This window comes from Lactuca saligna, chromosome 1, assembly GCF_052625555.1.
Source record: "Lactuca saligna cultivar CGN05327 chromosome 1, ASM5262555v1, whole genome shotgun sequence".
NCBI classification, from domain to species: Eukaryota; Viridiplantae; Streptophyta; class Magnoliopsida; order Asterales; family Asteraceae; genus Lactuca; species Lactuca saligna.
The window spans coordinates 49,069,393-49,085,094 of NC_136417.1; the positions used below are offsets into that span (position 1 = coordinate 49,069,393).

Sequence of the window (15,702 nt, forward strand, 5' to 3'; positions counted from 1 at the left end):
TATATGGTCGTTCTTAGTGAACAGCATTTCAGCTACAATGTTGTTTGATTCGGGGGCTACCCGATCGTTTGTCTCCCTTGCGCTTAGCAAGAGGTTTAGTAGAGCTCCTGGGGAGCTGGATTGTCTACTTGAGGTGGAGATAGCTGATGATAGGACCGTCAGGGTCACGAAGGTGCATAAGGCATGCTCGCTGCAGTTATTCGATGAGCAGTTTCGGTGGACCTGGTCCCTATTCCTTTGCGAGGGAACAAGGTCATAGTAGGCATGGATTAGCTGAGCCCCAATGGGGCGGTGATCAATTGCGAGTTGCAGCTAGTGAGGGTTCGCACTCCCAGTGGGGGACAGTTAGTGATTCAGGGCGAGAGGTCACAATGCGGACCGATTCTTTGTTCAGCAGCGAGAGCGAGGCGCTACTTCTAGCAGGGTTGCAGGTTATGTCGCATATGTGATGGATACTCGGGATAAGGGTACGTTGACAGTAGATGATGTAGCAGTGGTGCGAGAGTACCCGGACGTGTTCCCAGAGGAATTGCATGGGATACCTCCGGAGAGATAGGTTGAGTTTACGATTGACCTGGTTCTTGGTGCGGATCCGATAGCCAAGGCACCGTATCGATTGGCTCCTCTAGACATGCAGGAATTGTCTACGCAGCTGCAGGAGCTGCTAGACATGGGTTTCATTAGACCAAGTAGTTCGCCATGGGGAGCCCCGATCTTGTTTGTGAAGAAGAAGGATGGGTCGCACCGTATGTGCATAGAATATTGGGAGTTGAACAAGGTAATGGTGAAGAACCGTTATCCACTCCCAAGGATAAATGACTTGTTCGGTCAGCTTCAAGGAGCATCTTGGTTCTCCAAGATTAATCTGTGCTCGAGTTATCATCAGACGCGGGTCAGGGTTGAGGAGTTTCAGAAAACAACTTGTAGGACCCATTATGGTCATTATGAGTTTGTGGTGATGCCGTTTGGGCTCACCAACGCTCCAGTCGCGTTCATGGACCTCATGAACCGCGTGTGCAGGCCAATGTTGTATCGGTCTGTGATTGTATTCATCGATGACATCTTGGTTTATTCCAAGACTTAGGAGCAGCACGAGGAGCACCTGAGGGAGCTGCTAGAGGTCTTGAGGAGGGAGAAACTTTTCGTGAAGTTCTCCAAGTGCATGTTCTGGTTGTGTGAGGTGCAGTTCCTTGGGCACCTCGTCAAGCTGAAGGGTATACTGGTAGAATGGCCAAGATAGAGGTCGTGATGCAGTGGGAGGTCCCGAACTATCCATCAGAGATTCGGAGCTTCCTAGGATTGGTAGGGTACTACAGGAGATTCATTCAGGATTTCTCCAAGATAGCAGTTCCACTTACCCGACTAACCAAGAAGTCGGTGGTGTTTTGTTGGGGGCCAGAGCAGCTAGCAACATTTGAGACTCATAGGCAGCGATTGTGCGAGGCTCCGATTCTTACCCTGCCAGAGGGAGTGGATGATTTTGTAGTCTACTATGATGCATCGATCACAAGTTTGGGAGTTATGTTGATGCAGCGGGGGTATGTAATATCTTACGCCTCCATACAGTTGAAGCCTCACGAGGCTAACTATCTAACGCATGATTTGGAGTTGGGGGCAGTGGTGTTCGCCCTCAAGATTTGGAGACACTACCTCTATGGGGTCCGTTGTACCATCTGCACGAATCACAAGAGTCTGAGATACCTCATGGACCAGCCGAATCTTAACATGAGGCAGCGTCGGTGGTTAGATGTGGTGAAGGATTACGATAATGAAATCCTTTATCACCCGGGCAAGGCCAACGTAGTGGCCGATGCCTTGAGCTGTAAGATGGCAGTGGCCCCGATCAGGGATATATGCTTAAGGATGATAGTGATTACTCCGTTGTTGGAGCAGATTAGGGAGGCATAGGTCGAGGGCCTCAAGGAGGAGAGGTAGAAGTGTGAAAGGATCATGGGATGAGTAGCTTCTTTTGATTATGATAGCCAGGGACTGTTGACCCTTCATGGGAGAGTTTGGGTACCATACTGGGGTAGAGTACGACAAGTGTTGATGGACGAGGCCCATAAGTCTTGATTTTCCATCCACCCAGGGGGTGACGAAGATGTATAGAGATCTTCGACCCGATTATTGGTGGCCCTGCATGAAGCGGGATGTCGCCTGGTATGTGGCGAGATGCCTGACCTGTAGGAAGGTCAAGGCAGAGCAACAGAGGCCCCACAGCAAGATGCAGTCGTGTGACATCCCAAAAATCTCGGCTAGAAAAGACCGATTTCATTTATGCTTTTTAAAATAATTTTCAGAGTAAATCCTTTTAATTTTAAAAGAGATGCGGAATTTGTTCCCAAAAACAAAACATGATAAAATAGATATTTATCAAAACATTTCATAAAGAAATATGATTTCATTTCATAATCAAAAGACGGGATGTCATGTTCCGATACAGATCATAAAGCATAAACGATAGCATTACAAGTCATTCAACAAATATATACATATACAGACTTGTAAACAAAACAACTTGATGTTCGCCCATCTTAAGCTCTTGCGCCACTTCCTGTAAAATAAATCAACTGAGTGGGTCAGGCTTGGGAGCCTGGTGAGCATATAGGGTTTTCAACCCACAATAATTATATTTAATTTCAACAATCAACAATAAACCCGATTACCCATTCCCGTTATCCTCACCTTACGTTCCTAAAAATAACGTCTATTATAAGGAACCTATTTCAGGATTTTTCATCGGGACGGACATCACTGCAGAGGGGCTTCCTCAACAATAAGTGTCCTAAAGGCAACCATGTGGGGGATAGAGTACACCGGTGAACACGTCGTTCACAACACCTACAGGTAATGAGCCTGCTAGTGTTCCACAGGACAGTCTAGAATAGTCTGTGGTCGTCATCCATACTCTGCTGAATGACTAGAATAACACCAATAACACCGAGGCCTCTCATCTGTTTATTACACACCAATTATCTACCCATGTTCTACCCAACATATTAGTAGATAAAAATATACGTTTTTATACATAGTTTAAAAACCTGTATAACATGCTTTAAGCAATACATATTCCACATAACAGATGAGGCATACACACATAACACGTATTTCATAGAGAATACATCAGATCTGTAAGATAGAAGAGAGTGAATATACACTCACACGTATAACAACCAAATATATACACATAACACGTATTTTATAGAAAATACTTCATAATATTGCATTGGAATGAAAATAACTACACACTCACTTGATCAAAAGATGATCGGGCAGCACTACGGCTTGCAGAAGAGGTGTTTCTCCGTAGATCTGGAAGATCTTCACAAAACCGGGCTCCTCGCGGGCAGCGTTTCGGCTCGGGAATAATGCTCTTCGGGATCCTCGGGGCTTCGGATCTTACTTCGGGGCTCGGGAATATTACCGGGGCTTTGGGGTATAAACGGCACGCAAATCGAGGCAAAACTTAGAGAGAGGGAAGAGTTTGAACAAGAGAAAATGGCTGAATTCGAGTTCTATTTATAGGCTGCTGGGTTTGGGATTACGCGGGGCGTACTCAAATTATGCGGGGCGTACTCGGGTTACGCGGGGCGTACTTTGACGTCACTGCGTGCGTCGACTGGTGGCACTCGAGTATTGGTCAGACAAGTTGCATCCGACTGAGTACGCGGGGCGTACTCAAATTACGCGGGGCGTAATTGACTTGTCAAACTTCTAAATTGCGTAACTTTCGCATACGAGCTCCGTTTTCGACGTTCTTTATATCCACGCGAAGGTCAGACCATACTCTACAACTTTCATTTAGACTCCATCGGCAAATTTTGACTTTTATTTTTATTATTTATTTTTAGAAGGCCGGGACAGAAAAACTTCGTTATAAATTCATAACTTCTTCGTCTGACGTCCGTTCTCGCCTAACTTTTCATCGTTTCACTACTAACAACAAGATCTTCGATTCTCACTTAGATTGTTTCGGCTAAAAACCGCTCGATCTCAAATCGAGTATTCGGGTTGTATACTGCTAAGTCGAAACTTCATAAAATCATAACTTCCTCATACGAAGTCAGATTTGGGCGTTCCTTTTATGCACGCTCTCGGTTTAACGAAATCTACGACTTTCATTTAGATCGCTAAGGCTAAATATCGCTCTATCTTAAATTCATATCTTACGTCACTCGGCGTCGTGTCGGTTCTGTCGCGAAACTTCGACAGGTCATAACTTCTTCGTTATAACTCGGATTTTGGCATTCCTTATATCCCCGGAATCCTTGTTTCGACCACTACAACTTTATGCAAAGATGTCGGGCTTATCTCACACTTAAATTTTGACGCTTATTTTATTCTTAATTTATTAAATTATAAAAATTAAGAAAATACACACATAAATCACATAATTCAAATAATTCACAAATAATACATTCTTATTATTTCAAGTTGAGTTACAAGGTTAACCTAGACTATTACATTGCTAAAAATGGCAAGCCTAGAAACACGGGCGTTACAATTCATTAGATATTCCAGTGTGGAAATGGGAGGATATAACCATGGATTTTATCACTAAGATTCCCAGGACCACACATGGAGTGGATTCGATTTGGGTTATTATGGATCGGTTGACAAAGAGTGCTCATTTTTTACCGATCCAGTAGAGCATATCGGCAGAGAAGCTAGCCGATATTTATGTACGAGAGGTTGTGGCGCGACATGGAGTGCCTGTATCGATAGTGTCAGACCGAGACGTCTGTTTTACTTCCAGATTTTGGAAGCATTTTCATGACGAGATGGGGACTCGTCTTCATATTAGCACCGCTTTCCACCCTCAGACGGACGGGCAGAGCGAGAGGATGATCCAGACTCTCGAGGACATGCTCTGAGCATGTGTTCTAGATTTCGGGGTTAGTTGGGATACATATCTTCCACTAGCGGAATTTTCGTATAACAACAGTTACCACGCTAGCAATGAACGTCCTCCTTTCGAGATGCTATACGGAAGGAAGTGCAGGACCCGATTTGTTGGGGCGAGGTCGGTCAGCGAGTCATTGGGAGCACTGAAGTGGTGCTCAAGACTACAGAGTTGATCCAGCAGGTTCGTAGCAGACTGCAGACTGTGTAGAGTAGGAAAAAGAGTTACGCCGACAGGAGACGTTCGGACTTAGAGTTTCAGGTGGAAGATATGGTCCTCCTGAAGGTATCACCCTGGAAGGTTGTTATCAGGTTTCGGAAAAGGGGGAAGTTGGGTCCCAGGTTCATTGGCCCTTTCAGGGTTTTGCCCCGGGTGGGTTGGGTTGCTTATCGGTTGGATCTTCCGGCAGAGCTTAGCCAGATCCAAAACACTTTCCATGTTTCTAAGTTGCAAAAGTGTTTGGTGGATGAGTCAGCAGTTGTACCCTAGGAGGATATTCAGCTTGATAGCATCCTGAATTATATCGAGAGACCAGTTACGATTTTAGATCAAAAGACGAAGACCTTGAGGAACAAGGTGGTTCAGCTAGTGAAGGTGCAGTGGCAACACCGAAAGGGTTCAGAGTGGACATGGGAATCCGAGGGGGAGATGAGGGAGCATTACCCATAGTTATTTTCAGCAGCAGCAACAGACTTCGAGGACAGAGTCTAAGATAAGTAGGGGAGAGTTGTAACACCCCATTTCTGGTATGTAATTCAAATAAAGTATTTTCATTTCTGAAGGGGTAATCGACGAGTCTGTAGCCCGACTCGTTGAGTAGAGGCGGGACGATCACGTATTTTGAGCTGGATACTCGACGAGTCCATACGCTGGAATCAACGAGTCTTCCTGTCTGGATGGAGCCCTAATTTTCAGGGTTTTCACCCTATTTAAACACACTTATGTGCCCCCAACCTCACCTCTATCACTCTCAAAACATTTCCCCTGTAAACCCTAGCGCCATTGTTGAGTTTGAGTGTGTTTGTGATAGCTTGGAAGCTTTGGAAAGGAAAGAAGATCCATTGAGGGGAAGGAAGATTCGGGAGTTAGCTTACATCTGTTCTTCATTCAGGTAATGAAGTTATGACCTTGTGCATTCCTCCATTATAACCTCCTTTATGCTTGTTATGCCTTCTTTGGAGCCTTTTATGATTTAAAACTTGAGATATTGACTCTCCTTGGATGAAAACTTGAGATATGGACTCTCCTTGGATGAAAACTTCAGATCTGGACTCTTATTGTATTCTAGAAGTGTAAAGTTTTAGTTAAGGTCGTGATTGAAGTCCCTTTTGAGCTTGGAACCCCACTAAGAACTTAGGGTTGGCATTTGAAGCCTTTAAAGCCATGCTTACACGTAAAGTTTGCAACTTTACGTGATAAGCATGCCCTAGAAGCATAGATCTGTGACTTAGAGCCACTGCATGGCTCAAATCAGGCCTGTATGGAAAAGGGACTAAATGGACTTGGCGATTCACAAGCTTGACTCGGTGACTGATATAAAGATAGCCTTGGACTCGACGAGTTGGATGAGCAACTCGACGAGTCCGATGAAATTTGCCTTAGAATCGACGGTTTGTTCTACAACTCGGCGATTCGTATGAGTTTTCCCGAGAAAAGTAAGGTTTGAGTGAAATGGCTTCATTCCTTCATAGTTACACGTAAAGTCAACAACTTTACGTGTTCAGTTGGTCCCAAGGGCTCAGATCTACGAGTTAGAGGCCCTGGAATGGATTAGAATTCGATTGCATGGAATTTGCGTTTGGACTCGGCGAGGTTTTCTTTGGACTCGACGAGTCGAGTCGTGAGTCCCCATTTTCCCTTCGAGTTGTGAGTTCAGAGTGGATCAGTGAGTGGAAAAGGGGCTCGGTGAGTTAAAGTCAGAATTAGTAAAGGAGAGACTCGACGAGTCTGTGCCCTGACTCGGCGAGTCCGGTCAACTGGAAGTTGACTTTGACCAAGGGTAAAATAGTCATTTTACCCTCAGTATAGTTATCAGTAGTTGATTGAGTGTGTTTATGGGAGTTGTAGCCGGGAGAGACCGGAGCAGCAGCAGATAGTTCCCGGGTAGAATTTTAGTAGCCAGCTTTCGAGGTGAGTTTTCCTTCCAGTAGGAAAGGGTCTACGACCATAATGCTAGCCCATCTAGTTAGCAGTCAGTTCCGGACTTTGTTCTGATGCGGTAGTTCAGTATGCTTGATGTCTTTGTGATTCAAGCATATCTTTGTGTTATGTGTTCCGGACTTCTGTCCGATGCAGTGTGCAGTATATGTGTTTATGTTAGTTGATATGTTTATGCTATGCTATGTTATGCTCAGTCAGTTTCCGGACTTCGGTCCGATATCGGGGATAAGGTCCCAGTCAGTTTCAGATCTCGATCCGATGCAGTTAATTCCGGACTTTGGTCCGATGCAGGGGACAAGGTCCCAGCCAGTTCCGGACTTTGGTCTGATGTAGTTTCCGGACTTCGGTCCGATGCAGAGGGCAGGGCCCTGGTTAGTTCCAGACTTCTGTCCGAGGAAGTTTCCGGACTTCGGTCTGATACAGTGGGCAAGGCCCAATATGTGTTTATATGATTGTATGGTATGTGGTAGTCTGGGGGAGCTCACTAAGCTTTGTGCTTATAGTTTCAGTTTTGGTTTCAGGTACTTCCGTAAGCAAAGAGAAGGGCTCAGGATGATGGCATGGCACACGCCATGACTTCATTTTTATCCTGGAAGTTGGTTTAGTTTTTCCTAGATATGACTTGACATAGTATGATATAGTTTTTATCACGATACTTAATTATGGTTTTGAGATATTAACGTATGATTTTTAGTTTATGTCATTCGATGTTATGGTTTTATTATTATTTAAACAAAAAAATTTGGGTCGGATTTTGAGTTGTTTCACTTTCACAACGATTTTCCCTGAGGAGGCATAGGTGAGTTTCGTTGTGAACCTGTTACGCCATGTGGCGAAGGATTGGTGGGGTTGGATTGTTCAGTCCATTTCTACAACCGAGCTAGAGTCATGACATAGGAGGAGTTTAGGATGCGTTAGTCCATTTCTACAACCGAGCTAGAGCTTATGACTTAGGAGGTGTTTAGGATGCGTTTCAGGGTGTAAGATGTTCCTGTGGAAGAGATTGAGCGACTAAACAGAAGTTACTGTCTCTCAAGGGGACTACTGAGTCGGTGACCGAGATCACCAACAAGTTTATGGAGAGGGCGACGTTTTTCCATGAGTATCCTGCGAATCATGCGAATCGGATGATGAAGATGCCCCTTTACTCCGTTTAAGTAACTTCCTTGATTTAGAATATCATAGTATTTTATAGCTAATGACAATATTATATATCTAATTAGATGTTTTCTTTTTAGATAAAAGAACCTATAAGGACTTTCATTGAGGACTACATCCATGAATTCCAACCACAAATTAGAGAACATATGAAATGGGTAGTCTTTTATAAAACATAAACATATAGAAAACTCATCAAAAAAATTTAACAGACCTTAAATGGTAATGTCTGAATGGACACTATTTCAGAATCTCAACTATACCCTTTTGGCATTAAAAAACATAATAAAATATAAAATCAAAAGCATGTAAATACACAACACATACCGTAAATCTTCAACATCAACATAAACAGGAAATAAAATATTGTAGGGAGTATTGAGACAATTATGATGAATGAAATTGTCGATCCTTGATGAGTATCCAAACCTATTAAAACTTAACAAAAAGATGTTGACAAAAGCCCCTTAAACGTAGTCGTCATTAAAACAATAAATCATTCTATAAATCTTCGAAATTGAAGAACTGGCAATCAAAATCAAAAGAAAATGATACAATTTTCCAAAAACATAACCTTGGTTGTATTCCAAGAACGATGGACGTTGAAGAAAAGTTTCGTTATAAGTCAATGAGGTAAGGACAGATGAAAGCGACAGTAGCATAAAGATAGACAACATCGCAACCCTGATGGAGAACCAATTGCAATTAGCATGGTGGTTTAGTGCTTTGCGAGAAAAAAGGTGAAGATGAAGGAAAGGATTGAATGTTTGGGATTCAACATTGGATAAGATTTGATTCGTGATCTACTTGGATTAAGTTGAGGAGTTTTCTGATTTTGTGGGATTGGTTAAAGATTTGGTTAAATCTAAAATCTTTACTATTATATAAAACATATTTAACATTTCTTGAAACTTAAGACGTACCAAACCTTAAGAGGTACAAAACCTAATACACTATGTACACTCATATTATGCTTATTATTCACTACATATCATCCACACACAAACCCTAATCGGGAGCTCCTCTTTTCTCCCGCACCACCATCGCACTAGCAGTGAAACATCATCCACTATCAAACCTCATAGCACCCATCGTCTCCACAATCTCTCTACCCTCGCAACATTTTTCCGACGACCAACCCCCACCACGATTCATATATGCCTCTCTTCTCTACCCTAAATTACTATCTAACCCCGCCATTACTTATCGTCATGGACAACGCAATTTCTGCTACCCCCATCTCTGCCACCATCTGGTGGTTAAGCGTCGACGGCCACCGTGCTCGGACTCTGGTGACTTGAATCGTTTAACCGACCCTAAAAATCCCATATTCTTCTATGCTAATCTCACCAAGGTAAATCTCAATATATGTTTTCTTTGTTTGATTATTCCTTATCAATGTGTATAACTGTTTCTTGCATTATGTATTCCCGTCGCACCCTGGCTCAACTGAATCTTGATACATCGTCTTTCTTCCCTCGATACCACATCTAGACTCCTCTTCTCTATGCATACATACACACCTTGCTGACAGACCCGCCTCCATTTCTCCAAACTCATTATTCTTTGGTATTCTATTCTCTACTCTGTGTGTGTACGTTATGTTTTTTTTCTTTTAGATCATAGATCAACATTATGGGTTTTTGCTCTTAATTAAGTTTGGATTGTCTTATGCAGTTCAAATGAATCAAACAGATTATTAGACAAACTAATTGGATGAGAAATTGGGCATGTCTATATATGTATGACAAATTGGGTATCTGAATTTGAGTTCTTTTCGGATACTATGCTCAAAAAATAGATTGGTTTACTTAAAATTTTAGGTTATTAGTTAATTATAGTGAAGGCTAAAAATTAAATGAGGTGATTTCCAAATCTACTAATTTCCATCACTATGCTCTTAAAATAGATTTATGTACGTAACTTTCTAGGTTAAATGAAAAAAGTAGTAACATTCTCGCCATTTTATTTCATATCAGATGTAGATGCAGGGGAAGGCATCAATTTGGAGTTTTGGACAGGCGTAACAGGCCCTGAAAAGCTTGAAAAGAAAAATGAAGTTAGTCTTCGCTGTTCAGGTTGATATATTTGTATTTACTTGGTAATATGATAATTAATTGACTTACTGATTGTATTTTTTTTTTAAATTTTGACGGGTTTACTGCTAATCTTTACATATATTATTGTGCCTTATATCTTGCATTTGTTTTTTCAGTTATTTTCTTTATAAGTTGTCAGCATCTATGATGCATTAATATAGGAAAACATTTGCTTATTTGGGTATAACAAATTTCATGTACATTTTTGGTTTGGGTTTATCAAAAAATTATCTTCCAACATGGTCAAAATTGTGTTTTCACTTTTCTTTCTCAAAGACGGATGAATATAGCGAGGACATGATCCCTACAGTGAGTTTTATCAAAAAATCATCTTCTAACATGGTTAGGAAGAACATACAGTTTGGAGATTCATATCTATATGTATAATTAGCTTGTGATACAATGTTCATGAACATGCTAATCTGCTTACTATTAAGTGGTTTTAAAACCATTATTTTTGTTGTGGGGGTTAATTGTGTTGGTTTGATGTTACGTACGAGTTAACCAAAGTTAGAACATTAAGATTCTAGAAGGTAGCTTCCCTTTGTAACAATATAATTTTTTTGCAGTCAATTCATGAGTTCACCTTTTTCTTTTGTTCTTTTGACTTTTTGACTTCATGATTAGGATTCTTCATGGTCATTAAGTGTACACACAACTATGTGTATCCTGCCATTCAAAGTCTTTGATCCTAATGCTTTAACTCGATTGATATTGATCCCAATGGTACTCTTATTTTAAAGGTGAAAAAAACATCAGACCAAAGGTACAAGAAACATGGCTTTTTTTTTTCTTATCTTTGTTCTTTATAATGTTGAGTTTGTAACATCAAAATTTTTTAAATTATGTAGATTTACTGGAACCATGGTTAGGTTTTAAAAGTCTAATCCAAAAAGAGGGCCAAACCAATTTTCTTTTACAAGAAGCTAATATAGATATGTTATATAGATTATTCTCATAAATGCTTTCATGCATATTTACTACCATGGCCTTCTGTTGATACACATGATCTGGAAAACCATACCTTGTAAGGAGTCATTAGGACCAATATGGAAATCCAAATCATCGTGGAAAGAAATAGCTTTTGTTTTTAATACAATTTTTTCTATCATTTCTCTTCCAATTACTTATAACATTTCACATAAACAGAAGAAATGTTGATAGTTGTTCAAAAAGAACATGAGTAATGTATTTACTTAAATACCAAATCATAGTAATCCACTTTAAATTTTACTGACACAAGCAAAGTGCTTACATTTCCCCTTATTATAACAACCAACAAACTGAAACTATTCTATAATCATGAATATTGACAAAGTATGTTGCTATGACAGGAAAGAAACTAAAAGTAGGATATTATGTTAGTGTGAGTAGTTGTTTGTGCTTGTATACTCCCCAAGGCTAATGTTTCAAGCTAACCTTTTTTTTTTTTTTCATTTTCTTGACAGTTATAATTATTTACATTAAAGTTTTCCAAGAAGCAATCAACAATATAAATGATAATTATACATATAGGCATTTCATTTTATAGATTAGATGCTGAGATTCTCTTTATTTTGAATGTTATCAGACTGCAGCCAATGATGAATTAGGTTTTAGTGATACCTAATAGTGTGACATGAAATTAACTCTATTTCTAGATCAAAATATTTAAGTTTGAGATTTACAATCATAGATTTAGCATTCAGCATTTATTACAGGTTGACCATTTTGGGCCAAAAGTTTTAGGGGTGAAAAAATAGTACAAAAAATGTGAACATTCTAGATCAGAAGTATAAACTGATAAAATGTTTAAGCTTTCGTTTTTAAAGACCTGATGTTTTTATGTTTTAAGTTTATTAGGTATTCTTAAACATATGATGACAGATGATGAGAACTTTGGCTGACTGGTGATGGGATAATAACGAACAAATGAGCAGGAAGGATTAAATAGCTGAAATCCATAAACAACAATGATCATTGATAACATTCATATGAGCATTCCTAGGGATGGACATGAAAGTAAAGTAAACAAAGAATGAGAAAGTAAATGACTTTCATTCTTTTAATTTTGTAAATGTGAGGTGTAATGCTTACATTAAACAGAAACAACAATTAGAATTTTTAGTTACAAGACTTTTTAATCTGTGTCCTCAAGTTTATCTATTTTGTATGTATAATGGGTTAATGGATTATCTCTTTTTTAATCAATTTTTGATTGGTTTTTTGTATTTTGACATGACCCTGCAGGAACTATTTTTTTACATACAATATGCCTAACATGCCCTTTTGGATGAGTTTGATATATTCCAAGTTCAAAGATCTTTCATTGTATTTGAAGTTGTATATGTTGAATGTATAATGATAGGAGTTTCTTATGTAATTATTTGATTAAATGTTTTTTCAAAGTTAAAGTTAAGCTTGAGAGGGGGTTTGTAATTCGTAATGGTATGTCATTTAATTATCTTTTTTTTGTAATACTTTAAAAATACCTATTTGTTTTAATTTAGTTTTTTGTAGACATAAATTATATGGTAATATTTATAAGTGGTTTTGAAGTCATAAGAAGATTACCAATCTCTTATCGAAAGTTTATAAACTAATATTCTTTTGAAAAAAATTATGTAAATATGTTAATTATATGAGTTGACGTTGTAATATAGATACAAATGCAATAAAAACTGTATTTTAATTCATATTTGCTAGGAATATTTGCTAGCATTACTCTTATTTATAGCTGTTTAGATGTAGTAATCTATTTGCGCCAAAAAACTAATCGCATATAGAAGCTAATTTCTGGAAAAAAAAAATATTATATACCCGTCGCTTGGCACGGGTAAAACGGTTAGTTTAATTGATAAATGATTTTGAATTTAGATTTCCTAATTTACAGGACAGATTTTGTATATCTGTAATTTAAGTTTAAACCAAAAGTTGCAGGCTATAAGACTGAAAGGCAGACCCATAGCATTAAAATCAATTTTTTTTTATTAGAGAAGACATGAAAATAATAATCAAAATTGGTTGTAGTTTTTTCATATATCCCTGCTTGTGGGCTTAAACTGTGAACGCCAGATGGGTTCCCATAATTTATATGATGTTTTATTTTTTATGGCTGACTAAAATCTTTGGGTTTTAGCCCAAGAACCTATAAACCTAATTCTAGCTAAATAATTTTCTACAGATTATACTCTATCTCTCCACCCAAAAAACACTTCTTTCAATTCAATATAATGATCCAATCCAAAAACATGGTTAGATCTTTTAAAACCCAAAAATCGCAAATAATTTTCAATTCGATTGAGGACGCGGGATTCATCAAAATCTGAAAAGACACATAATCAATCACTTATATCATAACAAAATCAAAGTTTCAAAAAGGGTTTACATGCAATTCAACATAATGTGGTTGATTACAACCCCTTCCTCTTCTTCAATTTCTAGTTTCTAATCGTCTTGGATTTCTATCCCAATGGTGTATTCACTATGCGATGCATTTTATCGTTAAAATTTCGCTCTAAAATTATCATCCACGAGTGACTATTTTATCGTTTAATGTGTAACATAATATTATGCCATTTGAAATTGGTAGTGATTTGTACACAATAATTTTTAGCAGTACACAACAATTTATGATTTAGATGATTGTACTATACAACTATATAAAACATAATTTGTTGTGTATGGATAAAAAATGTTGTGTGCGGATCATTTCATGAAGCGAAATCATTTGTGTTTGATTACAAATATAGATGTAAAAATAAATGTACTCAAAATAATAGGACTTTTAGTATTTAATGAGGCAAATAATAAACGTAGAACAACATGGCATAGGCTACAAACTCTATTAATTATAAATAATGAACCATACAACCACATATGTTTGTCTTATTAAAATTATTAAAAAAAACACCAAACTTCTCAACTTAAGCAGCCTCCTCAGGATACTTAAACATGTTGAAGGAGTTATTACAATAGCTCAATCCACCATCAACAAGCATATTTTGTGCAGTTACATACTTAGCCTCATCACTAGCCAAATAAAGGGCAGCATATGCAACATCATCTGGTTTATGTGTCACACCCTTAAGGTTCGCGACTCCATTTATCATATTCTCAAAAACCTCCCTTTCAAGCCCGATGAAATCAGCAGTCATCGGTGTAGCAATTCCAAAAGGCGAAACACAATTTACGCGAATTCCAAATGGTGCAAGCTCAACAGCTAGATTCCTAGTTAGACCAACTAACGCGTGTTTTGAACACGAGTAAGCATGACTAGCCATACCACCAAGATGTGAAGTAAGGCTAGATGTTGTTATAATCGAGCCTGATTTCTGTGGAACCATAACCCTAGCCGCATGTTTCATGCACAAAAAGGTACCTATGACATTGACACCAAGTACACGTTCAATGTCCTTTTTCTCATTGTCCATAATGCGTGGCTTGAAAGCATCTGCTATTCCTGCGTTGTTGAACATGATGTCAAGTTTTCCGTAAGTAGCGACTGCAGTATCAATGGTGTTTTTGACTTCTTCTTCGTTGGTGATGTCGCAGTGGATGTACATTGAGTTTGATGAGCCTATTGCCTCAGAGACCGCTTGACCAAGTTTGTCTTGGACGTCTGCGATGATGACTTTTGCTCCATGTGTGGCGAAAAGCTTTGCACAACACTCACCAATACCACTCGCTGCTCCGGTTATCAATGCTACCTTTCCCTCTAGTCTATATCAATTGTATAATAATGTCATATTCACAATATTTTTGATTGCTAACTTACATAAAAATAAAACAAATCTATAGTTAATTAAATTCAAGTAATTTGAGTATATGACTTACTTTTTGATCGGATATTAGACAAATTGTGAAAAGTCCTAATGTAATTCACTCGCTTATCAATTTGTGCAATGTATGTTATTTTTTAGTGATAATAGGAAAATACTTATATGGCAAAATATTTATATTTTTTCTACTCGTAATAATAATATGTAACCATAAACTACAATGTTCTTATATTTATTTTCATACGATAGCAACATCCTCACTTTTTTATTGACATAAATCACTTAATAAAGTTTTTTGTCCGCTAATAAAAAAGTATGAATAAAAAAGTAATCTAACAATTGCATACTTTTTTACTGATAACATAAGTGTAAATGTCAAAAAAAAATGCCATTAATAATTCTCATTTCCTCTTTAAGTTATTTAATTTATAAGTGTACTTAAAAGACAATATACTTTTTATTTATTTATTCATTTATTTATTTTTATGTTTCTTCACCCTTATGTGACAACTTGTTATTATCGAGCTTGATAGGTGTTAGCTATGATGAAACAACTATACAGACATAAATGAACAAATTTTATCATATTTAATATAGGACCGATGCTACATAAGATATTGAA

General features: G+C 38.3%; 1 protein-coding gene and 1 long non-coding RNA gene across 5 annotated transcripts in view; one reads left to right on the top strand and one right to left on the bottom strand.

The window, feature by feature from the left end:
* The first annotated feature begins 9,581 nt into the window (after nt 1–9,581).
* On the top strand, nt 9,582–12,804 carry LOC145035764 (uncharacterized). 3 transcript variants are annotated; one of them, XR_013678370.1, is made up of 4 exons: nt 9,582–9,790; nt 10,201–10,299; nt 10,948–12,345; nt 12,550–12,804. It is a non-coding gene; the product is annotated as an uncharacterized LOC145035764 (long non-coding RNA). The 3 variants fall into 3 exon arrangements; XR_013678369.1 differs by lacking the exon at nt 12,550–12,804 and having other exon boundaries at nt 10,948–12,510; XR_013678371.1 differs by lacking the exon at nt 12,550–12,804 and having other exon boundaries at nt 12,163–12,510.
* A 1,326-nt stretch (nt 12,805–14,130) lies between these two features.
* LOC145035783 (secoisolariciresinol dehydrogenase-like) overlaps nt 14,131–15,702 on the bottom strand; it is a 37,719-nt gene continuing 36,147 nt past the window's right edge. For both annotated transcript variants that reach the window (XM_078984304.1, XM_078984294.1), the window contains exon 2: nt 14,131–15,021. In XM_078984304.1, coding sequence (XP_078840430.1) covers nt 14,226–15,021 — 796 coding nt within the window. In that variant the 3' untranslated portion in view covers nt 14,131–14,225. The remainder of the gene's footprint in view (nt 15,022–15,702) is intronic.